Source organism: Mesoplodon densirostris, chromosome 10 (genome assembly GCF_025265405.1).
Source record: "Mesoplodon densirostris isolate mMesDen1 chromosome 10, mMesDen1 primary haplotype, whole genome shotgun sequence".
NCBI lineage: Eukaryota > Metazoa > Chordata > Mammalia > Artiodactyla > Ziphiidae > Mesoplodon > Mesoplodon densirostris.
The window spans coordinates 39658524-39684845 of NC_082670.1; the positions used below are offsets into that span (position 1 = coordinate 39658524).

Here is a 26322-nt window from a genome sequence, read left to right on the forward strand (position 1 = left end):
GAACCCAGGCCTCCTGCATTGGGAGCTCGGAGTCTTTACCACTGCGCCACCAGGGAAGTCCCCAGAGTTACAACCTTGAGTAAAATAGATCCTAAGACAGAGTTTGCCAAACCCACTAATAATAATCAAAATTTCCTAGGGAGCGTTCCCAAAATGCAAATTTCCTAAGCCCTAAACCAGATATATAGAATCAAAATCTGGCATCTTTATTTTGGAAAAGGTCCTCCATAATTCTGATCACCAGGCCAGGTTGTAAACTGCTGGTGTAGGGCACCCTCTGCCCATCACTATAATAACCTCAGATGGGAAAGGTGGCTTCTTTTTTAAATAGCTAATGATTCAAAATCCAAAAGATACAAAAAGGTGGGAAACCTTTCTCCTTCATCCCTGTCCCCCAGCCACCCATTTACTCTTCATGGGCAACCAATATCTCCAGCTGCTGATCTGTCCTTCCAGAGATCCTTTAAGCACACACAGGCACATACAGGTATCTCCTTTACAAAAGGATAGCAGCAAACAATACATTGTTATGTGAACAAACCAAAGGGCAGGGCAATGTGTATCTCGGAGTTCTTTCCCCATCAGTATAGAACTTCCTTATTCTGTTTCAACAAGCATGGTACATGCCACTTCGTGGATGTAACGTACTTGATAAATCAGTCCCCTTTCACTGGACACCTATGTGATTTCCAGTCTCTTGCTATAACGCATAATCTTGTACACAAGTCATTTCATACATGTGCAAGTCTATCTGTAGGATAAATTCCTAGACATAGAAACGCTATGTCAAAGGATACAAGTATTGTAATTCTGAGCGATACTGCCAAATTGCCCTCCCCAGAGGTTATACAATTTTCACTCCCACTTGTAGTATGAAATAGTTTAGATTTTACACTAAGCTGAATATGAACAGTGGCGATGGCTTACTTTCTAGATGTCCCCCTGAAAATATCCTCCTTTTATAGCCTAGTAACAAATAACATTCTGCAAACACCTTCTGCACCATGAAAATCCGCATAGTTTTCCCATTACTAATAGAACATTTTCTGACTATTTGAAGTCCAAGAAAAAGAGGAGCTGAGTGCAAGGAGGTTAAGGCAATTCTTGCTGCTGTTAGCTGACATGCACTCACCGTGAAGCCTTTTTCCCTACTTTAGCATAAAAGAATTAAAATTTTCCACTCACTACACAAAGTATTATTAATGTGAAAAATTAACCAGGTGCTGTTTATTATTTTAATCAACAAAAGCTCTACAAGTGTTGGATTTACCAGTTTTTGCACAAGAGAACTTTACTAAATAAAGACAAGGTGCCCAAAGGGACCCACTCTACAGCTAAGGGAAAAGAATGTCATACAGAGGGCATGCTGAAGAAAGAATAAGCTAGAGAAACACAACTGGACTCTCCTTTATAATACAAAAAGAATACAGAAGGGAGAAAAAAGGGAACACATTTTTAACTAAAAGAATTGACAATTTTATTTTCACATTTCACAATACAAATGAAAATTGCTTTTTTTGTCCCACCACTCCCCTCCAAAACTACTCTCTCTTTGATAGGAAGGGGGAGCAGGTCTTCCTTGTCATCCTGTTAGAAAACATGCCGAGTCACAGCACCATGATCTCCTGGTGAAGTAATATAAAACTGATATAAAGAGGTTCCCCAATCTCCTTATCTGTCTGGTCTAGTCATTCCTGGCCGGGTGGGCACCATCATGGGACGGGCGGGAGGTCTCATCATTGGTGGCCCAGGCATCATTGGCATGTGGCCTCCCATAGGCGGCCTCATTCCAGGAGCTGCAGGTAAAACAAAGAAAAGGAAAAAAGACAGTCAAAAATACTACTTAGGAGAGCTTGATGGGACTTCAATTAAAGACAAAAAAGTAGCCCCCCCCTGCAAAATGCTGGAAAAAAGACATACTTGACAGAAGAAATGCAACAAATTCATCACATTTGTAAATTACTTAGACATTCTCAAACAAAAAACAAAAAGGTCAACACAAGAACCATATGGGAATCATGATCTAATGATAGTAAGGGGGAAACTATTAATAGACTGCTTTCCAGAAATCACCAGGGACTAGTTCCCTAAACTGACCTTATTTCTCACTCAGGGAAATTCACAACTAAGTCACATGTTAGTCAGCTCTTTTAATCAGTTCTATCCACCATATAACCAGGAGCTATTTCATGAATGTACACAGGCACAGAGGACAATCTTACCACTAAGCGTTTGTTCGGAGTTGTAGGAAAGGTGAGCAGGAGGCCCATGCTGAGAACCTGTTAGTAACCATACTTAGCTCAAGTCAAGAAAAATAATAGGCAATAATGTGATTTATAACAATTAGCACACACACACAAATCTGATTTTTCTAATACATTTCAGAAACTATTAATGAGTTTTTTTTAAGTGTCCCATCAATATACCAGCCAAATAAATGAGTCAGGGAAGGGAGGGCAAGCAGACAGGTGAGGGTTGGGGAGGAATACAGGCAGCTTCACAGAAGTAGTAATGTTCTACTTCCTCAGCTGGGTGGTGGGTTCATGGTATTAATTGTATTACTATGCCTTATAATTTTCATGTTATGTATCTTCTTTTTAAATATCAAATTTTACCTAATTATTTATTTTCAACTAAAACATTTTGATTAAAGGCTTGCAATAAATGCTTCAAGAGAAAACTATATTTAAAGTTGAATATAGCCTTATCACAAAAAGTAAAACACAAGGATATGCAAAAACACAAAATCCAACAGGTACAGAATTAAATTTCAACAGAAACAGAAAATACTAAAACTTCTAAATATCTTATTAAAAAATCCCTCCATAACATAACCTGTATTCAGCATTTCTTAGAAGAAACTGATCTAGACCAAAGACTGAAAATGAGGCCCCTGAAAACTTTTTCTTTGGTCTCCATAATGCCTTAAATCTTAATTAGTTGTCAACATTGGCAGTTAATATGTCTTGTTACTAATAAGTAATTCTAGATATCTTTTTTCATCTTTGTATTGTGCAAATGTTCAAACATACACAAGCATAGAAAAAAGAATATAATGAACATCCATGTACCCATCAACCAACTTAAACAATTATCCACCCGAGGGCAACCTTGTTTTATCTTATCCTCATCCATTCTTATCCTTGCCTACCCCCCAGCTACTCAATTATTTTAATGCAAATCCCATAATTTTATTATTTTATCCTGGCTAAAAACAACAACAACAACAACAAAATACTTGGGCAAATTGGCAACATTAAGCCTGTATTCTCAACGTCAACCACTGAGTTCTAGAAGACTTCTTTGCATGTGACAAGCATTCCCCAATTCACATCCCTAACCCCTCTAGGAATGTGAATCTGTGATCCCAATTTAAGAATGCAAAAGACATCTGAATCACTTAGATTGTGATTGTGAATCACTTAAATTCACAAGTCAGTAAGGCAGGAATTCTCTTTATCTAAACTCTCCCACCCCTAAATGATACCCACAGCAAGCATACTGAATGTTTCTGGCCAGGAAGCTAGCTACTCTAATGCCTTTGCACACTGTCTTACCAGTTGAGTTGTAGGCTTCTTATGTCAGTTGTAGTTACTCTAATTACATAATTTAATTATTCTGCAAACTGATGAAATACGAATGCAGAAAAAGAACTATTTCTATAAAAACTAAGCTGATAATAAGACTCAGGCAAATCATCCCCCAAAAGTACTCACAAATTTGGTAAGCGAAACGATCATAAAAAATAGAAACTAAATTGCCTCACAAGGTCTCTAACCACTTCAAAGAAAATGAAACTGAAGTTGGTAAAGGACGCATTATGAGTATGGCTTTCTGGTTTATGCAAGAAATATATGGTGTTCCTGTCAGTAGACTCATTCTCAAAGCAAAGGCCCTGACCATGTATCAGAAAACTCTGCAAATTAATGTACATTTATGTTTATGTTAAAATAAAATGCTTGAGGCATAAGTTTTTTCCCCTTCCTGAATAAAAGACTAATAACTACCAGGCCTAAGGCCTTTTTCATAAATACTAATTAACCTAGTTAACCTGCAAGATTAAATCAGCAATAGGCGGTAGCTCTGCTCCAAATCAAAACCAAGAAAAGCAGCAGCACAAATATATATCCACCCTTCTCCGCATTATAAATGGCCAAAAGTCAGGAGGGGGTGACAGGAGGGACAGAGAAGGAAAAAAGAGGCAGTCTTATCCTGCTTTCAGTTGCACAAGGTCTTTGGATACCATCCAATTACACTGATAAACCAAGTATTTCTTTTTATCATTATAGATTCACCAAATGTAATTTGTTGCAATACATTTAGACAGCTAATTAAGAATTCTATTTAAACGGAAAGCTAAAACACAATGGAGCATCCAAGAAGGAAAGAGATTCAAACTTACCAGGTCCCACTGGCATCATCCCAGGAGGAGGAGGGCCCATCATTGGCATCATGGGAGGGCCCCCCATGTGGGGTGCTGGCATCATCCCAGGGCGAGGAGGACCCGCTGAAATAAAGAATGGGGCCTGAGGCTGAGATATGCTTGTATATTAACATTTTCTCTTCTCAGTGAAATAGGGCCTCATGATCTGGCCCAAATTCTGTAATAGTTCTGTAACTTCTTATGGTTTCTTTTATAACAGCAGATTCACAAAAATCAGTGGGCTACAAAACTTTAGTTACATTGTGACTAAAAAACAAGAACAAGCCTGCCTAGACAGAAGTGTAAAATAAAGATAAGTTTCCCAGGTTAAAAAGATTCCAGCAGTTTAAATTTTTAAAAGAAGGGTATTATACCCCTGATGAACTTAAGCCACAAGTACCTAATTTCAGATCTTTTTTTCCAATCAAAACTATGTTTAAGAGAGTCTTTGGAAATACGAAAATGTTTCCGCACAGATATTCCTGAACAATAACAATCTGGAACAACTTAGATGTCCAACAATAAGCAAATGGTGAGACTAATTATGTACATTCATACCACTGACTATTCTACCATTAAAAATAATGGAGTTGAGTGCCAGCCAGTCAGGATAGAGTAGGAGAGCAAGCCAGTGAGCCTGATCAGGTCCCAGGGTGGCAGGATTCCAAGAAGGGTTTGGTGGGTCACTAGTGGTCTACCTGCATTAGTGTACAACTATTATAAACAGCCTACTTCTCTGTGTTTATATCCATGATAATTTACAGGACTGAGTTTAGGTCTCTGAGTTCAATTTAATCTGAACCCTTCCAGGAGGGCCAAAGAACTTATGGCCTAGTTGCTCAATGTCCTCCTGTCTGTCATGCAGAAACAACAAACCTTCCGAGAGAGTAGAGTCCTTTGATCCACTCCTCTTTTAACTATGCAGTTTTTGTCTTTCACAGGTATATATATTGGTTTTAGATGAGTTACAAGGTTGGGAGAGAGACTGAGGAGTTTATCAGCTACATCAATCCTCCAGTGTTGTATTCATAGCAGTAAACAACTCAGCAGCAATACCTCTTTATACATCAGCTCATCTAATCACAGGTACATTCTGAGCTTTCCATTGACTCTATCTCAGACCCATTTGAGATGCCACAAATATAATACCCTAATAATAAGGTAATCAGAAGGTAACTCTAAAGATATTTCAGAAATTATACCACTGAAGCTGTTTTCTATTACTGCCTATGTATTCACTTAATGAACATTTGAAAGCCAACTGTGAGATAATCCAACAAAATCAAGGATAATCTGCCTAGTTACACCCCTTAAGATAAAAACTTTATAAACTTACGGAGACTGGGGGGAGGTGGAATCATTGCCCCTGCAGGAGGAGGAGCAGAGAATGGAGTAGGAGGTATCTTTCCTTGTTGGAATGCAGCGGCTTTGGAGAGTGAGGAAAAAAACAACAGAGTGAATGAGAATTCAGCAACCCATTTATTTACTAAAATAACCACTTTCTTTTAAATTTTTAACAGTCCCATTATTTCACTCTAAAAAGTATTCATCTAAGATTACTACATCATGGTCTCCACTGTTTTTAAATCAACTGTAGGTACTCACAAGCTAAAACTGCAATTAATTGGTTTACTGATCTGGGTTTTTTAACCTGTTTTTATTTCATCAGCATTCCTACAGATGAATTAACTATGAGAGACTAGTTAACTCTGAGTGAAAACCTCTCACCTATAAATGTCTTACCAAAGAGCAGCAGTCATCTTTAATCTGTACATGTAGTTTACACTCAATTCAAGCTGCTCATAGTTTTGTTTGAAAAATGTGTGATAACTGCCCAGAGGCCAGGCTTTGTAAAATTTCAATCCTTCCTATATATGCTTTCCTCCATCAAAACAATACACCATTTTGGTTTACCTGTTTTGAAATTAATGCACTGAGGTAAGAGATGTAAAAGAAACAAAGATTTCAAAGCAAGAGCCTGCTCCGAAGGAGATTATGATCTTGAAAAATGCCCAATAAAATTAGCTTTTAATTTTTCTTTCAGAAAATATGAGGCACAAATGAAAACAAAAGAAATTGAAGATTGTTTATATTTGGTTTGGGAAAGGAGTCATACATAAATACTAAAATACACATTCATAAAGTCTACTCCTGAATTTGTTAGCCCTTCCCAATTCAGTGCAGCCTGCAGCCCAGACACTCCCCTGTTCCACTCCAACCCCACAAGTGCAAAGGAGATCAAATTACTCAAGTAGATCACTGGTAATTCATGAGAACCAGATCCAAAAAATGACCCCGAGGAGAGATTTATGAACAGCTATCATATTCCTCCAAACAGAGCCTGTGCTCTCTAAGGGATCACATCCCCCAGCAAAAGCCTTTTCCAATCAAAAGTCACCTCCCACACGTTGTGTAGGACAGCTTGTAAAGGCTGAAGAGGGAGTGGCTAAGTAGCGGACTCAACATCAACATAATCCTGAACATGATGAGGTATGCCCCCAAGGGCTTGCTTCTTATCCTCTAAAAGTCCTCCATCAAAAACATTTACTCATCTTTAATTATTCGGCTGAGCACAAAAAATAACAAACATAATGCTAACCTTTAATGCAAGAAACTTCCAACATCTTTTCAAATAGAGGAGAAAATGATTACATTATATTTTTTCCCAAAGGAAATGAGACAATGTCTGAGATTTGCTCCTTAATAATCCAGGAGGGGAAAGGGAGGAGATTGCCTCAACAAGGGGCAATTCTGTCCCCTTGGGAACACCGGGCAATGTGTGAAGATATTTTTAGTCACAACTGGGCATTGCTATTGGCATCTAGCAGGTATAGGCCAGGGTTGCTGAACAGTCTACAATGCACAGGACGGCCCCCAACAAAGAATTATCAGGCCCCAAATATCAATAGTGCTAAGTTTGAGAACTTTAGTATAAATGAAACAAGACTGCCACAGCAGAGTGATGCGGGTGTGGCAGCCATGGGAGGTTTATTCTCTAAAGTTCTCCTTCTATTGTGCTTAAAATTTTCCATGATAGTTTTGCTTTTTTTTAAAAAAAATAAAATCACACCACAATCAAAGTCCACATTTGCCTGCCAGTTCTGGGTACAATGAACGATCAGGAAAGGCCATGTTTCAAATACACCAGGATGAGCTAACATAAAAATGCAGTATCTCTTTCTGTCAGTGTCTTGGACACAACTATCCTAAACAACAAAAATGTTCTTAATTAAACAAGAAGAGTATGGCATGTATGGCAGGGGTCCAAAACATACCCAAACTATTCTGTCACATCAGTTACTTCCTTTGTGACCAGTTATCTTTGCCAGGACAACGAAGAATAAAAGCGTCTCAAACTCTTCAAAGAGAGCTACAAACTCACCCCCACCTTTTCCTATTACAACCAGAAAACAGATCTAAAAACCATGGCTCACTACAAAGGAGGTTCTGCATAAATGTGCTACAAAATCTGGTCCACATCAATAGTGAAATATTAGGCAACTCATTCTTCTCTGCCCAAATTCCCAGTCTAATCAATACCTGATTGCTCTAACCTTAAAAATTAATATTAATGTTTTCCTATATCCCTGGGAAACCAATGACCTTCCACTTCTTTGATTCAGCACATCAGAATGCTCCTATTTATCATTCAGAATGAGTTGCTTCTGTGAAAAACAACAGAGAGACAGGGACGAGAAAGAATGGGACCATTCTACCACATCAGAACAAGAGACTGAAACGCACTTGTTTTGTCAATCAGGCTCTGAGCCTGCTCTTCCATCCATTTCTGATAGTAGTCTTTCACATTCTCTTTGTGTTTCCTACCACTGCAGTGTGTCTTTCTCACAGATGGCTGTAAAACAAAAGGTTGTATCAGTCAGAGAAACAAATATCCAAAACCAGAAATTTTTTAAAGCCTTACCTTTTAATAGGTAGCCTGGCTACCTCTAGCAGCCTTAGCTGGTGCCAAAGCGTCACTTAAAAACATTATCCAGTAATGTACTGTGGTAATTTACCTACTGTATTTATTATCTAAACCAGGGGTCAGAAAACTATGGCCCATGGGTCAGCCACCTGATTTTGTGGAAAAAAAGTACCGGAACACAGCGGTGTTCATTTGTTTACGTATAGTCTATGTCTTGTCTCTACAACAGCAGAGTTGAGCAGTTGCAACAAAGACTGTTTGGTCCACAAACCCAAAATAATTACAAGCCAGCATTTGAAGAAAAAGTTTACAATCCACTGATCTAGAAAACAATATCATATAATGCCCTTCCTTAGGCTATTCCACAGCAAAATAACATAGCTTATATACATTTAAATAACACTGTTTATGGGAGTATATTCTTTTAAAGGACCATGGGTCTAGAAAACAGACTCCATGTGAATCACACACAGACCTTTGTCTCTAGCCCACTAATCCTTTTGTTCTTTCTTTAACAGTTTTATTGAGGTAAAAATGACATAAGATAAACTCCACGCACTTAACCTTTTGTTTTTTTAAGTTAACATTTATTTAACTCTTACTACATGTCAGACACCATGCTATGTACTTTACAAGGAGTGCCTCAATCTCTATAGACATCACACGTGCATGGTACAGTGGAATACTAATCAGAAAGAACGAATCACTGATACATGCGATACGGACAAATCTCAAAAACGCGCTGAGCAAAAGAAATCAGATACACACAGAGTGTATAAGGATCCATTCATATGAAGTTTAAAACCAGTAATAATGATCTTTAGTCATAAACACCAGATCAGTCAGTGCCAGGGGTGCAGGGGACTGATTGCAAAAAAACACAGGGAACTTTCTGGAGTGATGGAAATGTTCTATATCTTGATGCATACATCAAGTTGTAATCATTTGACAAGTCATCAAACTGTACACTTAAAATGTGTGCATTTAATTGAATATAAATTATAATTCAATACAATTGATTTTAAAAATCACAAGGTTGGACTTCCCTGGTGGTGCAGTGGTTAAGAATCCACCTGCCAATGAAGGGGACATGGGTTCCATCCCTGGCCCAGAAGATCCCACATGCCGCGGAGCAACTAAGCTGGTGCGTTACAACTACTGAGCCTGCATTCTAGAGCCCACGAGCCACAACTACTGAGCCCGCAAGCTGCAACTACTGAAGCCCATGCGCCTAGAGCTCATGCTCTGCAACAAGAGAACCCACTGCAACAAGAAGCCTGTGTACTACAACAAAGAGTAGCCCCTGCTCACCACAACTAGAGAACAAAAGCCTGCACACAGCAACGAAGACCCAATGCAGCCAAAAATAAAATAAAATAATTAATTAATAAAAAAATAAAAATCACAAGGTTATTGGGACTTTCCTGGTGGTCCAGTGGCTAAGACTCCACACTCCCAATGCAGGCAGCCTGGGTTTGATCCCTGGTCAGGGAAGTAGATCCCACATGCCGCAACTAAGAGTTTGCATGCCACAACTAAAGATCCCACATGCCACAACCAAGACCCGACCCAGCCAAATAAATAATTTTTTTTAATCACTAGTATGTATAAAATAGATAACATGAGAACCTGCTCTATAGCCACTCTACTTCACTTCGCTGTACAGTAGAAACTAACACAACATCGTAAAACAACTATACCTCAATAAAAAAAAAAGTTAAAAAAATTTTTAAAAATAAAATGTTTGGTTCTACTGGAAAAAAAAAAGAAATTAAAAAAAAATCATCCACTGCATGCAACTCAATTGTCAGGAAGGACATTTGAATTTTTAAAAAATTTATTTATCTATTTTTGGCTGCGTTGGGTCTTTGTTGCTGTGCGCAGGCTTTCTCTAGTTGCAGTGAGCGGGGGCTACTCTTCGTTGCGGTGCGTGGGCTTCTCATTGCGGTGGCTTCTCCTGTTGTGGAGCACGGGCTCTACGCACATGGGTTCAGTAGTTGTGGCTCGCTGGCTCTAGAGCACAGGATCACTATTTGTGATGCACGGGCTTAGTTCTTCCGTGGCATGTGGGATCTGCTGGACCAGGGCTCGAAGCTGTGTCCCCTGCATTGGCAGGTGGATTCTTAACCACTGCACCACCAGGGAAGCCCCAGGACATTTGAATTTTCACAGAAGAAAAATAAGAAAATAAACCCTTTACCTACTTAAAAAAAAATCACAAGGTTATTATCTTCTGTTTATGCTTAAAGACTTGTCTCAAAACACATAGATGGTAAGAAAACTAAGGCCTGGAATCCAGATCTCATTCAGATGCTCCTCACAGCTGCCTTCCTCCCTCCTAACTCTCTTCATGTGACTGCTTCAGCAGCAGCATATACAACCAACGTCGTGTGAGCAAAACTCTCTTTTTTATGGTCTGTATCTCAAAATACTGTTCCCTGTCTCCCAACCACTGCTTACACTAATACCACAATGATGCCTTAAGCCTAATAACAAAATCATGCCTAAGAACCAGCAAAAGCTCAAAAGTGAGAGCACTGAATGTTTTATACATTCATACTGAACGTTTTATACATTTCAAAGTCCACCACAGGGACTGCTTCAATCACTATGGAAACTTCCTATTTTCACAAGGTATCATGTTAGAACAGCAGTATTACAAGGATTCCTGACATTTCTCATAAAGAGATATTTATTATAAGGAGAGACTTTTCCATTCTCTGAATTCTAGCATTACCAAGATGAGTGAGCATATGACAATATAGCACTGGAAAAGGGTAGAAAGGCATAGCCCCCCATACTAACAACTTCAAAAAATTATGACTAGGGGTTTGACCTAGAGAGGGGGTTAGGGACACAAAACCAAACCAAAACAAAAAGACGGGGGATCTATAGGCAAGCTACTACCACTACCAATTTACTGGAGGAGTCTCCTCCAGGACAATCTATAATAATATTTAGAACTATTATTTCTTCAAGAGGTACCACCCTACTTACATGTTCCACAAATCTATTAATGCTGAACTACATCTAACCATGTGTTAGAAAGAATTCCAAATAAAGTGACAACAGAGAAATTATTGGCTAGATTCCTGCAGCTACTATTCAAGATGACATCATGATCGAGTTCTAATTTAATCACGTCTCTGCAGAGGCAGCAAAGTAGAGAGCTGCAATTCTGAAGGTATGGCTCACAGACACCACTCAAAGTGCAACACAGACCAGTGAATTTTAACGTTAAAAGAGCGTATGACATGGTTTCAGATTCCACACTGCAACTAGCCATGTGCTGAGTTTTGGTGCAATAATATAAAGTAATAAAGAATATCCATGGGCTTTCCCTGGTGGCGCAGTGGTTGAGAGTCCGCCTGCTGATGCAGGGGACATGGGTTCGTGCCCCGGTCCGGGAAGATCCCACATGCCGCAGAGTGGCTAGGCCCGTGAGCCATGGCCGCTGAGCCTGCGCGTCCGGAGCCTGTGCTCCGCAACGGGAGAGGCCACAACAGTGAGAGGCCCACGTACCGCAAAAAAAAAAAAGAAAGAAAATCCATGATTGTCTAAAAATGCTATTAAAGTACTCCCATATCCATGTGAGGCTGGATTCATCATATACTTCAACCAAAACATAGTGCAACAGATTTAAAGTAGAAGATGAGAATCTGCCAGCTTCCATTAAGTCAGATGTTACACAGGATTCCAAAAATGTTAAAATGCCATTCTTTGTACTGCATTTTTTTGTTTTGGAAAATAGCTATTTTTCACTTTTAAAGTGTTATTTGTATTACAAGTAAAAAGTCTGTTATCATTACCTTTAAATGCATTAATAAGCATTTTTAATTTTAAGTTTTAACTTCAAATACAACAAATTTTAATGGATATAACCCACCTTTTTTATTCTTTTTGAGTAATCCAGTAATTTTTTTTTTCTTTATTATTATTATTTTTTTTTTTGCGGTATGCGGGCCTCTCACTGTTGTGGCCTCTCCCGTTGCGGAGCACAGGCTCCGGATGCGCAGGCCCAGCGGCCATGGCTCACGGGCCCAGCCGCTCCGCGGCATATGGGATCCTCCCAGATCGGGGCACGAACCCGTATCCCCTGCATCGGCAGGCGGACTCTCAACCACCGCGCCACCGGGGAGGCCCCAGTAATTTTTAAGAGTGTAAAGGGATGATGAAACAAAAAAAAGTTTGAGAGCTGCTGGCATAGAAGCTCTGGAGTTAGACTGCCTAGACTCATCTTCCAGCTCTATACAACTTACTGGTTTTGTAACATCCAGTCAGTTATTTACCCACACTGCCTCAGTTTCCCCCTTTGTAAAATGGGAGATAACACCAACCTCATAGGATTAACATGAGCATTAAACAAAATGATACATGGAAAGCATTTGGAACGCTGCCTGACATACAATAAATATTCAATCTTAGTCGCTGTTATTATTTGTTAAGCAGTTTTTAATCAAATCAAAGTATTTGGTTTAAAATTTAGGCATTTCTTTCCAATTTAATCAGTCAAACATTTAAGAGCCTTGACACAACGAAATATTTGAACTTCAGAACGTTTTCCTAGAATTTTTACTTGTCATATGAATTTTTTTCATCTTTAAACTTGCTAAAGCTTTATTATTTCGGGTCTCCATTAAAAACACTGACTGATGGAAGACTAATAACTTTGAATTATGAAGACAGTTACAGGAAGAGTGGAAAAACAAACACCCCAAAGTATTTTCTCCAAGCATTAGCCCTTAAACCTTAGCAAGATGAAATGCACAAATTACAAAATTTTTTAGAAATCTAATTTAGGGAGTTCCCTGGTGGCCTAGCAGTTAGGATTCCGGGCTTTCACTGCTGTGGCCTGGGTTCAACCCCTGGTCAGTGAACTGAGATCCCACAAGCCGCACGGTGCAGCCAAAAAAAAAAAAGCCTAATTTATTACATATAAGGCTTTCCTTAGGTTTCCTTTTATTAAAAAAATAACTTACTTGAGCTATAATTCACAGATAATACAAGTTACAAATTTTAAGTGTACAATTCAGTGGGTGTTCGGTATATTCACAGAGTTGGGCAACCATCACTACAATCAATTTTTTAAAATTATAGTTGATTTACAATATTATATTAGTTTCAGGTGTAAAAGACAGTGATTCAATATTTTTGTAGATTATGCTCCGTTTAAAGTTACAAAATAATGGTTATATTTCCCCTGTGCTGTACAATTAGCTATTTATACACAGTAGTTTATACCTCTTAATCCCATACCTCTATCTTGGCCCTCTCCACTTCCCTTTCCTCACTGGTAACCACTAGTTTGTTCTCTAAATCAATGAGTCTGTTTCTGTTTTGTTATATACATTCGTTTGTTTTATTTTTTTAGATTCCACATACACGTGATAACAAATAGTATTTGTCTCTGACTGACTTATTTCACTAAGCATAATACTGTCTAGGTCCATCCATGTTGTTGCAAATGGCAGACATATACGGTTTTTTGAAGCTGAAAAGAAACACTACTTACAGAGTCATGGGTGAGGTATGTATCGCAGTAGTCACAATAAAACCTGGAAAGAGAAGGAAAGTAGAGAAAGAGAAAATGACAACCCGTTAATAGATGCCCATCCACCGAGGCGCTGTTTATTGAAGGTAAAATAGAAAATAAAATAAAGTAAAAGACCTATTCACGATACGAAGACATCAAACAGAGCGTCCTGACACAAGCCAAGCTTTTGGGTTGCCTTACGGAGAGTCGACCTCCACACTCGTAAAGAGGTATCTAGAAATCAGGGTCTCCCTTCCTCCCCCAGACCCTCTCGCTCCCCCAGAGGCTCGCGGAGCCAGAACCCGTTCTGTGCTCTCCCGCAGGGCCACAATCAGTGATCGAGACCGCGAACATCCCCAGATTTAGGCCCCCACTCACTTAGGCATGTCGCTCGGCAGGCCGTTGGCAACTCCGTTCCGCGCCGCCCGGAAGTGACGCGCACAGTGAGCGCCGACGCGGCGGAAGCGATGAGTCAAATGCGACTGCAGAAGCCCCACCCGGTCATCCAATCCGCCAGCTGCGCTGCGTCTGCTGTACGGCTTTGTCGGCGGAGCGAGAGGCGGGGCTTGTCCTGCTCCTCCCTTCACCTAGAGGAGGGTGGGAAGGGGGAGTATCCAGTATCCCTGCGAGAGTCAATGCACGCTGTTGTGGCCGCGGTTTTCGATGCTCCCGGAAGCATGTTATTCATCCTTTCTTTCGACAGTTATCTAATGAGTGTCTGGTATGTGCCAGGCACTGCTATAAATGCTAAGAAGCCAGCAGTGAACAAAACAGACAAAAATCCTTGCTTTCTTGGACTTGACATTCGAGTTGGGGAAGGCAAATACAGTAATAAAGTCAGTATGTAGTGGGTTAGATGGAGCCAAGTGCTATGGGGAGGGAGGGAATGAAGCATGGAAGAAGGGAGTTCAACTTTAAATAAAACTGAAAGCTTGCTGAGAAAGTGATGACTGAGAAATGATAGGTTTCTTAAAGCAAGAAAGCCAGGCGCAAGCCATTTTACATAGTGTCTCTGTTTTTGAGTCTCATTAACCACTGGAGGTGGCAGAATCCCCAGTTTCAAGTCTCGTGGCTGCGTCCTAGCTGTGCTGCATGTGCAAGTTATTTAATATTTCTGACTCCATTTACTCATATGAAAAATATGAATAATAGTTCTTACTTGTAGGCTTTGAGGAAGAATTAGATGTGAAAATGCTTGTAAAGCTTTCAGTGCAATGTCTGTACACACTAAGCCCTCCACAAATGGTAGTTATGGTTCCACAGGAGGAAACTGTTAGAAGAAACTTGTCCAGGGAGTTCCCTGGTGGCCTAGGGGTTAGGATTCCAGGTGAGAAATGGAGTATTTCCTACCATATCAGTAAACAAAGGATGTCACACTCATCAGCAATTGCAGCCCCCACTGTTGTGAGCTGGTGAGCCCTGAGGGAACTGAGGAAGGAAAAAGTACCTTCCATCTAGCAGCCATCAGATTGCGGCCACTCCCTACGGTGAGCCCTGAGGAAACTCAGGATGTGAAAACACAGGACACTGGCCCCCAGATAGCTGATGTGCATAGCAGAGGAAAGATTTCACTGAGCCCAGACTCTTGCATCTTCCCATACACAGAAAAGCGCTAAATTCCTTTACTTGGGATATCTGATTTTCTTTAATTAACAATAATCTTTTGATGTTCAGACTACCTGCCCTTTGTCGCAAAACTGCTATATAACCTGGCTCCCTGCCTTGCCTCCTCCGAACAGTTCTCTCAGGGTTACTTGAAATGCTGCCTCCCGGGCTTGAAGTCCTAAAAATTCCTGCTGAATAAAACATAACTCTCAACTTTTAGGTTGTGAATATTTTTTAAGTTGACACAGGCTTTCACTGTCGTGGCCCGGGTTCAATCCCCGGTCAGGGAACTAAGATCCAGCAAGCTGCGGGGCAAGGCCAAAAAAAAAAAAAAAGGTAACTTGTCCATAGGGATAACCCATTCTGGCAACAAGGCCAAATTTCCGTCCTGGTGTATCAGACTCCAAAATGGCCTGACCCCTCTTTCAGAAAAGGGAAACAGTGTTGGGAACTGGGGAGGAGGAGCTTTTGCTTCTTTTGTTCCATATTCTCCCATGGTGGAGTTGCAACCAACTGCACCAACTGCACCAACTGTGGTGGTGCTTTATTGGAATATTTACTATGTCCTAGTGAGACAGGAGATAGATGGGCCCCAGGCTGAACAGTGTGGACAGAAACTCCATAATAGCAGAAACTCCATAAAAGCAGGATGATGGAGGAAGCTGGGCCCTGCCCAGATAAGAGATAAAAGACCACTTCTCAAAGTCGAGGAGACCTCCCTGACTACACATGCACAGAAAGGCTCCTTGGAGATCAAAAAGGGAGGGGGTGCCACCTCATCGTAAATGATGCCAACTACCCATAGGCCTCTTCACTAGAATCCATCTTGACTAAGAGGTGCACATGCACACAGGGGAGGACCCTGAGATATACCAAATGCGGACTCAGAACCAGGCAAAGCAAGATGATTGGACAAAGGAAACCCGGAAGAAATGCCCCATAAAAGTGATTCAAACTGCCACGAGTGTGTGGCTTTCTCTCTCTGAGCCCGCCCGAGTGTCTATCCACACATACTGTACTCTTTTTCCTTGTAATAAACCCTTTACTTGCTTCACTACTTTCAATCTCTATGTGGAAATTCGTATCTTCATACCTGATGGGTCAGGGCCTTGTCACTAGCCACTGGTCCACGGTGGTCTAGTGGCTAGGATTCAGCGCTCTCACTGCTGCTGCCCAACCTCAAGCTCTGGCCGGGAACCGAAATCCTGCTTCAAGCCACTGTAGGCCAAGGCCACCCTAGATCACTAGGTGCTTTTGTCAACTGAAAAAAAAAGGCACAGGGACTTCCCTGGTGGCACAGTGGTTAAGAATCCGCCTGCCAATGCAGGGGACACAGTTTGAGCCCTGGTCTGGGAAGATCCCACAAGCCGCGGAGCAACGAAGCCTGTGCGCCACAACTACAGAACCTGCACCCTAGAGCCCGTGAGCCACAACTACTGAGCCTGTGTGCCACAACTACTGAAGCCTGTGCACCTAGAGCCCATGCTCCACAACAAGAGAAGCCACCACAATGAGAAGCCTGCGCAATGCAACAAAGAGTAGCCCCCTCATGCTGCAACTAGAGAAAGCCTGCACACAGCAGTGAAGACCCAACACAACCAAAAATATAAATAAATTAATAAAAACACAGATGAAATCAAATTTAATATTAAAAAAAAGCACAACCTAAAAATTGAGAGTTGGGACTTCCCTGGTGGTCCAGTGTGTAAGACTCCAAGCTCCCAATGAAGGAGGCCCAGGTTCGATCTCTGGTTCGAGAACTAGATCCGCATGCATGCTGTGACTGAGTTCACATGCTGCAACTAAGAAGTCCACAGGCCACAACTAAGACCCAGTGCAACTAAAATAAATTAATTAATTAATTTTAAAAAATAATAAAATAAAGGGACTTCCCTGGTGGTCCAGTGGTTAAGAATCCGACTTCCAATGCAGGGGACGCAGTTTTGATCCCTGGTCAGGGAACTAAGATCCCACATGTCGTGGGGCAGCTAAGCCCACGTGCCGCAACTAGAGAGAAGCCTGTGCATCACAATGAAGAACCCACGTGCCGCAATGAAGACCTAGCACAGCCAAAAACATATAAGTAAAAATACAAAAATAAAAAATAAAAAAAAAAAATTTTTTTAAGTTGAGAGTTATGTTTTATTTGGCAGACAAAACTGAAGACGTTAAGCCCAGAAGACAACCTCTCAGAGAGCTCTGGAGGACTGCCCCAAAGAAGTAAGGGAGGATCCAGAATATATGAGTGTTGCAAGAAAAACATCAAAAGATTACTGTTAGGGCTTCCCTGGTGGCGCAGTGGTTGAGAGTCCGCCTGCCAATGCAGGGGACACGGGTTCGTGCCCCGGTCCGGGAAGATCCCACATGCTGCGGAGCGGCTGGGCCCGTGAGCCATGGCCGCTGAGCCTGCGCGTCCGGAGCCTGTGCTCCGCAACGGGAGAGGCCACAACAGTGAGAGGCCCGCATACCACAAAAAAAAAAAAAAAAAAAAAAAGATTATTGTTAATTAAAGAAAACTAGACATCTCAAGTTAATGAATTTAACATTTTTCTATGTATGGGAAGAGGCAAGAGTCTGGGCTCATTGAAGCCATTCTTTTGAAATACACCTTAACTATCTAGGGCCAGTAACCTGCTCTTCTCCCTCCTGAATCCCCTCAGGGTGCACAGCTGGGGCTAGCTGCAGTGGCTGCTGGCTTGATGCCACAACATCCTTTGTTTACGGATATGGCAAGCAACCTTTTTCATTCATACTTTAAATTAGTTACTTTATTTAATCTATTCAATCACACTGTTATTCATATTTCAGATGAGGAAACTGAGCTTTAACAAGGTTAAGTGTACCACAAAAATTACTTCCTGGTCTTAAAAGAAAAGTTAACTGCACAATGAAGTTATCAGGCTTTTACCACCTTAACACAGTCCTTAAACTTATCATTATTAATGTGGGACAATCAGCTATTATGTGTCTCCTGCTGGGAGGCTAATACTAAGTAGACACCATCAACTATGATGTATTCTTTTTTTAAAATTAATTAATTAATTAATTTTGGCTGTGTTGGGTCTTCGTTTCTGTGTGAGGGCTTTCTCTAGGTGCTGCGAGCGGGGCCACGCTTCATCACGGTGCGTGGGCCTCTCACTGTCGCGGCCTCACTTGTTGCGGAGCACAAGCTCCAGACGCGCAGCCTCAGTAGTTGTGGCTCACGGACGTAGTTGCTCCCCGGCATGTGGGATCCTCCCAGACCAGGCCACAAACCCGTGTCCCCTGCATAGGCAGGCAGACTTTCAACCACTGCGCCACCAGGGAAGCCCTAACTTGGATCCAATGAAGTATGTAGGATAGGCAAGAGGATCAAGCTAAAGGGAAACAAAAGATGCTGAAGAGATTCAGAAGCTGGGACATTCTATAGAACAGCTGGCCTCTTTCCTTTAAGTCAAAAAAAGTGTCATTCTACATTAAAATATTTTTAAGAGACATAACAACTAGATGTAGTGTATGGTCCAGGGTTAGATCTTAGTTTGGACAGACCAGCTATAAAGAACACTTTGGGGAAACTGTCTGGGCCTTAATGTTGCAGTGCTACAAACCCACTTTGCGCAGACAGCCTGAGTTTATTCTTCTTAAGGGGAAGGATTCATGAATTATGTTTTGATTTTTTCCCTACTTTCTCTCTGTCCTGATCCTGGGCCAGCTTTGCCCTTAAGTCCATTCCTCACCTTCCCCTGCTCCTTTCAGTATGGCAGTGGGGGCTGATCCATAAAGGAAAGCTGCATGTCCTGGGCTCCAGACTGAGTTGCTGGGCTCCGTTAATTGGAGGCACTTCTGGAGATTGGTGGGATCAAGGAAGAAGCCACACAAGAGGGAAGAGATATGGGAACATATGTATATGTATAACTGATTCACTTTGTTATAAAGCAGAAACTAACACACAATTGTAAAGCAATTATACTCCAATAAAGATGTAAAAAAAAAAAAGGAAGAAGCCAGAGTATCCCCACCCCCACCCCATCCCCAAACCAGAGCTTCCATCCCTATGCCCACCCCATCCTACCCACACTTCACCCTCCAACCTCAGGCTGTCTCCTCCTATCTATCTGGCTCCAGCTTCTAGCAGATGATCCCAGCCCCTGGGCTCTGGTAACACCACCTCCTTCTTCTGCCTCTGCAGTGTAAGGGTGACAGTAGCTTCTTGCTATTGCTCATCTCTGGGCTACTTCACTGTTCTTTGTTTCATTTTTAATCCCTGCCAACACCTACGTAAAACAATTCTATGAATTAAATTCCCTGTTTTAAATATTTAGAGTGGGGACTTCCCTGGTGGCGCAGTGGATAAGACTCTGCACTCCCAATGCAGGGGGCCTGGGTTCGATCCCTGGTCAGGGAATTAGATCCCACGTGCATGCCACAACTAAGAAGCCTGCAAGCCGCAAATAAGACCTAGCACAACCAAAAAACAAAAAACCTTAGAGTGATCTCTTTTCCAGGACTCAGAGGATGACCTTACCTCCTAGTTCCAAGGGGTATCTCCCCCCAAGTCTTGCCTATAGGCTCTATTATCTTGTAAAGCAGAGCTTTTCACACTTTTCCTGAGTGTCACAGGCAACTGAGAGAGCTCATCTGTTACTCTCATTCCCCTAGATCTAGGGTGAAAATCCCAAGCAAGCCTTGAAATGCCCTTGAACTCTTGTATGATATCTTTTTTTTTTTTTTTTTTTTTTTTAGATACTTGCCATGTATTTCTTCTTAGGTCTTTTTTTAAAATTAATTAATTTATTTTTATATATTTTTTAAAATTTTTGGCTGTGTTGGGTCTTCGTTTCTATGAGAGGGCTTTCTCTAGTTGCGGCAAGTGGGGGCCACTCTTCATCACGGTGCGCGGGCCTCTCACTATCGCAGCCTCTCTTGTTGCGGAGCACAGGCTCCAGACGTGCAGGCTCAGTAGTGGCTCACGGGCCTAGTTACTCCACAGCATGCGGGATCTTTCCCAGACCAGGGCTCAAACCTGTGCCCCCTGCATTGGCAGGTGGATTCTAACCACTGTGCCATCAGGGAAGCCCTGCATTTATAAGTCTGAAAAATACTGTGTAATTGCCCTCCATTGTAGCTGTATTTACCTGATAATTAATGAGTTTAATGACTTGAAATTATTTGATTTTGTTTAAACTAATTATCATATTTGGTTCATTCAAGTCCTTTTGGAGTTCACTTGTAAACCAAGCTTATTGCTTAGTAATGAAGTTAGAGTTGATGCTATAATAAGTATAATTTTAGGTTGTTTGTTTGGGATGCTCAGTGTAGGGGTAGCAGGAGGGCAATTTCTAGATCAAACAGGAGGAACGTGATAGCTACTAGGAAAAATTTTATGGAAAAATAGATGTGCTGATTCTATGGAATCAAATCCACATTCATTGGGGTTTGGTTTTTCTGTATAAATATTTATTTGAGGGCATGTACAACCTGATAAGTTAAAAAGTCATTGTATTATAATTTTAATTTCTCTTATGAATAAAGTGTAGCATTTTTTCATGTTTAGGAGCCTTAAAGAGTCTGCAGAACCTTCTATGCATAGACTACCTTTTCATGTCCTTTGCCTAATTTGTGTATTATATTGTTAGCCTCATCCTTTTCTTTTGATTTGTAGAGAACTTCATATATAAGGAAATTAACATTGCCTGTAATATGAGTCACAAATATGTTTCCATTTGTTATTTGTCTTTGGCTTTAATTGGGGTGATTTTTATCATGAAAAATTTTAGTTTGTATGTTAGTCAAATGTTAATCTGGGGGCTTCCCTGGTGGCACAGTGGTTAAGAATCTGCCTGCCAATGCAGGGGACACGGGTTCGATCCCTGGTCCAGGAAGATCCCACATGCCTTGGAGCAACAAAGCCATGCACCACACTACTGAGCCTGTGTTCTAGAGCCCGTGAGCCACAACTACTGAGCCCTCATGCCACAACTACTGAAGCCCGTGCACCTAGAGCCTGTGCTCCACAACAAAAGAAGACACTGCAATGAGAAACCCATGAACCACAACGAAGAGTAACCACCACTCACCACAGCTAGAGAAAGCCCGCAAGCAGCAACGAAGACCCAACATAGCCAAAAATAAATAAATAAATTTATTTTAAAAAAATGTTAATCTGTTCTTTTACGGTTTCTGGGTTTTACGTGAAGGCTTTTCTCTGAGTTGTTGTGGGTTTTTTTGGGTTTTTTTTTTTGCGGTACGTGGGTCTCTCACTGTTGTGGCCTCTCCCGTTGCAGAGCACAGGCTCCGGACACACAGGCTCAGCAGCCATGGCTCACGGGCCCAGCCGCTCCACAGCATGTGGGATCTTCCCGGACTGGGGCACGAACCCATGTCCCCTGCATCAGCAAGCGGACTCCCAGCCACTGCGCCACCAGGGAAGCCCTCTCTGAGTGTCTTTAAAATTCTCTCATATTTTTCATGTTTATATTTTTTATCTATTTGGAATTTGTTTTAAAGTGTATAATAGGGATCTAACCTAATTTTTCTTTTCATAACAGTAACCCAGTTACCCCTCCCAGCACCAGTTAATGAATAATCCATCACTGTCCCTTCTAATTTGAAATGTTACTTTTATCGTTTTCTCTATAAACTCTACCTCATTTCTGAGCTTTTGGTTTGTTCCATTGGTTTGTCTATTAATGTGCTTCTACCAACTGTTTTACTTGCTGTAGCTCATATCTTATCTATGGTTATTTTAATATAAAATATTTTTCAATCACCCAGTTAAATTACATACTTAACCTTATCCTTTCCTAAAAAGAATCTTCCAGCAGTGATAAAGGTGTTACATTTCTCATGTGGTTGGGTACATCCTCTGATACACTGTTGTATATCCCAGTATGGTAAAGTTGCCAGCTAAATACACAATGCCCAGTTAAATTTGAATTTCAGATAAAAAATTAATAATTTTTAGTAGAAGTATGTCCCATGCAATTTTTTTCTATTTCTGGAAATCCAACTATAGGATACTTGATTTTAAAAAATTATTTTAGGGACTTCCCTGGCAGTCCAATGGTTAAGACTCTGTGCTTCCACTACAGGGGGCATGGTTTCGATCCCTGGTCCAGGGAACTAAGATCCCACATGCCATGTGGCACAGCCAAAAAAAAAAAATTATTTTAGTTAAATATGACAAAGCCAACTTACATTAGTGTAGGAAGATAGGGATTACAGAGGCCTAGAGAGCTGAGACCTCTAAGGGTAGATTATCTTCAGGTCTGGTTGACCCAGGGTCTCAAATAATTTTACTCAGTCTCTTTCTCTCTACATCTCTCATCTCTGTATGTCTGCTTTTCTTGGTACATTGGCCTCATCCTCTCACATCGCAGCACGGCTTCCTCCATGCAAACAAGTGAGATAACCTCAAATATCTCCAAAATTCCATTCTTCTAGCACCATAATGCCAAAAGCCAGGCAGGGGTCTGAATGGCCAGGCTTGGGTGAAGAGTCCTTCTTGGGTTGGGATGGGTGGGAATCAACAGTGTCACTTAAACTTCAGGGAGTAAGCGGGGAAGACCCAAGTGTTGGGGGAGTACTGTTTTTTTCTTTTTTTTTTAATTAACTAATTTATTATTTTTTTTTGGCTGCACCATGCGGCTTGCAGGATCTTAGTTCCCAGACCAGGGATCAAACCCATGCCCCCTGAAGTGGAAGTGTGGAATCCTAACCACTGGACTGCCAGGGAATTCCTGGGGGAGTACTGTTTTCAAAGTAGGAGTACGGGAAACCATTCTGGGCCAAAAACGGTATGCACAGCTGTCACTGTTAGTCATATCTAGCCCAGGTTGCAAAGCCCAACTCAAAGAAAATTCCAATTTGAGGTGGTAATTTCCATTTTCACTACCAGAGGACTAGAGTCCTTAGTGCCTTAGCATCCTACACCTCCCCTCACGTCTTTTCCATAGCTTTCCCCAATGCTAAGGAACAGTAGGTAATATTCAGTTATTCAATATTTATTCAACAAACATTTACTGAACACCCACTTGGTGTTCAGGTCAATGTTGGCCACTGTCAATGGGGAAATAAATAACACACTGTGCCCACCATCAAGTTTCGTGTAGGAGATAAGGTTTCAACAAATAATTATAGCATTATATGGTATATGAATATTCATGAAGAAGTAGTATTGTGTAGTGATAATGAACACAGCTTCCAGATCCAAAGTGCCTATTGCTTTGACCTTGGGGAAGTTGCTTAACCTCTCTGTGTCTTCACTTCCTCATCTGTAAAATGGGGACAGTAATAGTGCCTACTTCATAGATTTGTGGCTGTGAGGAGTGAATGAGATAGTTTTCTTAAAGCACTTAGTACATGGTAAGCACACAGTAATTGATGGGTAGGTAGTGTGGGCACTGTCAGTAATAAGAATTGGTACTAAAAACCCAGATCTCTTGAATTCCACATCCAGAAATCCTTCCGGGACACTTCAGAACCACACAAGAGGTGAGCTGTGGAATTAGAGGCATTTTCCCTCTCGCTTCCAATTAGAGATTTATATTTTGCAGCCATCAATGGCTGCTGAGTCTTCTATTAGGCACACTTCAGAATCCATAATTCTTAGTTCCAGTCCCAGACCTCAGGGCCCTGAAATTCAGGGGAAAGACTGAAACCTGGAGGTGGACTTGCCTCTGCTCTCCAAGCTGTACTTCCATAGATGTCTCACTGGGGAGGATCTATCATGGTGACCTCACCCCCTAACTTCTTTTTTTTTTTTTTTTTTTTTTTTTTGCGATACACGGGCCTCTCACTGTTGTGGCCTCTCCCGTTGCAGAGCACAGGCTCCGGACGCGCAGGCTCAGTGGCCATGGCTCATGGGCCCAGCCGCTCCGCGGCATGTGGGATCTTCCTGGACCGGGGCACGAGCCCATGTCCCTCGCATCGGCAGGCGGACTCTCAACCACTGCGCCACCAAGGAAGCCCTCCCTAACTTCTTTTTGAACTAAGACCTCACTACAGTGAAGTGGACTCAGAAAGCTAAAACTTGATCCTTATTATTTTTTTTTCTTTTGGACAGGAAAGTAGGATTTATTGGTGGGCACAAGTAAGGACAGGACAGAGCCAAGGCTCTCATGAGTGCAGGGGCCGCCAGTTATCCAGAGGAGCACGATTAGGGATATATGTGACCCCACAGCCATCTGGGATGAGCTGTTTTCTGCCACCATGTTTTCAAATTCATCCATTTTAAACTTAGTAAATCTCCACTTCTTGGAGATATGAATATTCTGGCAGCCAGGGAACTTGAACTTGGCCCTGCTGAGGGCCTCAATCACATGCTCCTTGTTCAGGAGCTTGGTGCAGATGGACATTATGACTTGCCAATGTGGACCCTGGCCACTATGCCCTAAGGCTTTCCAAAGGCACCGCACATACCCGTCTGGAGCCTAGACTGGGGACAGCATGCCAGTCATGAATGTCCACTGGAAAGGGCTGTCTCCAAGGTCCCTTAGGGCAACCCATACAGGCAACAGGCTGCATGCACTACCAAGGAGGCTGCTGTTTGCAGCCATTGCACGCTGGGCCCCCATGGGGAAAAGAGCACAGTCTGCTTAATTGGCTGCAATAAAACTTGATCTTTTGTTTGGAAACAACAGCAGAACATAGGACCCCAGTTGTGGAAGTTCACGCCAGGCCCCCCAGCAGGGTGTTAACACAGCTGTGGCTGGGAACTCATGGCTGTGGCTGGTGAGAGGAAGGGGAGTTCCTGAGGACCTCACCCAACATTTAGCCTATTCTACCCTGCAAGTGAAATCAACTGGGAGGTGATGGAGCTCCTGATTTCCAAGGCCAATGACTGGAGATGAGGCTTTCACCACCTAACCTGGGCAAGTGAAAACAGCACTAGGACCATAATGAGGGTGCCCACCTGGCACCTACAGGATGTCGGCAGACCCCATCCATTTTTGCCTGGCGAGTGAGGAGGAATAATTATTTATTAGTTCTGTTGTGATTGTCTTGCCTTCCTCACAGAAAGCAGAGGGTACAGTGTTGGGAATAGAGAAGCCCAAAGTCCTAGGGCCTGAGGAGCAAGTTCTTGTTTTGAACCTCTTCGTTAATTGAAGGCTGTTGGCCCAACAGGCCATGGTATCAGGAGGAAGCTGGGTCAGCCACTAATCACCAAGGCAGAAGAACAGATTTGTCGGGGTGGTTTTGAGTAGCTCCTTATTAAAAAAGGGTTATTATACTCCAATAAAAATGTTAAAAACAAATAAAAATTTAAAAAATAAAAAAGAGTTATTACTCACTCTTAGAATGTCTTCTCTTAGACAAATATGATATTTTCCCTGTGAGCCCATTTTATTAGCAGAGGAAGCTTTCAGTCTGACTCTAGGGGGGCCAAACTGGAAAGCTGGAAACAGAAACATAAGTGGCCTCTTTGTGGCTTAATACTCCAGCAGGACCTGAGGTCGTGGCTCAGAATGAGACGCACACACACAAACACACGCACACACACCCCATTCTGCTGTCCCCGGCATGTTGTTTTTAGTGACGTGGCTTTTACTGCAGAAAGGGGCAGCTAACATTTACTAAAGCACCTAGTCTCTGTCACCAATAAACAGTGTGCTTTCATTATATTATCTGATGGGATTTGATTTTGAGGATTTTTTGGTAATAAGGAAACCGATACCCAAAGAGGCGATGTGATCTGAACAAAATACCTACTTAATACTGCCAAAGACAGGAGTTGAATCCCAATAGAGTCCAGTACTTACACTCTTTCCGTTGAACACACTGCCTGTAGACCTGAGACCTTCAAAATCTCTACCTGAGTGTAAGCCCCTCCCAGTAACTCCCTTACTGCAATGGATG

General features: G+C 41.7%; 1 protein-coding gene and 1 non-coding gene across 2 annotated transcripts; both read right to left on the minus strand.

Annotated features, from left to right (window-relative positions):
• Positions 1-1452: 1452 nt before the first annotated feature.
• On the minus strand, positions 1453-14345 carry SNRPC (small nuclear ribonucleoprotein polypeptide C). Its single transcript, XM_060110182.1, has 6 exons — positions 14260-14345; positions 13861-13903; positions 8168-8276; positions 5760-5849; positions 4403-4507; positions 1453-1796 (listed from the first exon to the last, which is right to left on the minus strand). The coding sequence occupies exons 1-6, from the start codon at positions 14265-14267 to the stop codon at positions 1672-1674; spliced, it is 480 nt and encodes a 159-aa protein (XP_059966165.1). The 5' UTR covers positions 14268-14345; the 3' UTR covers positions 1453-1671.
• A 10595-nt stretch (positions 14346-24940) lies between these two features.
• On the minus strand, positions 24941-25075 carry LOC132498057 (small nucleolar RNA SNORA70). The gene has a single exon (XR_009533680.1). It is a non-coding gene; the product is annotated as a small nucleolar RNA SNORA70 (small nucleolar RNA).
• Positions 25076-26322: the final 1247 nt, after the last annotated feature.

Coding starts and splice junctions, on each gene's coding strand:
- SNRPC (XM_060110182.1), bottom strand. Junction 8,277..13,860: donor CATACCTCACCCATGACTCT/GTAAGTAGTGTT, acceptor TTTGTTTTACAG/CCATCTGTGAGAAAGACACA. Junction 1,797..4,402: donor GATGATGCCAGTGGGACCTG/GTAAGTTTGAAT, acceptor TTTTACCTGCAG/CTCCTGGAATGAGGCCGCCT.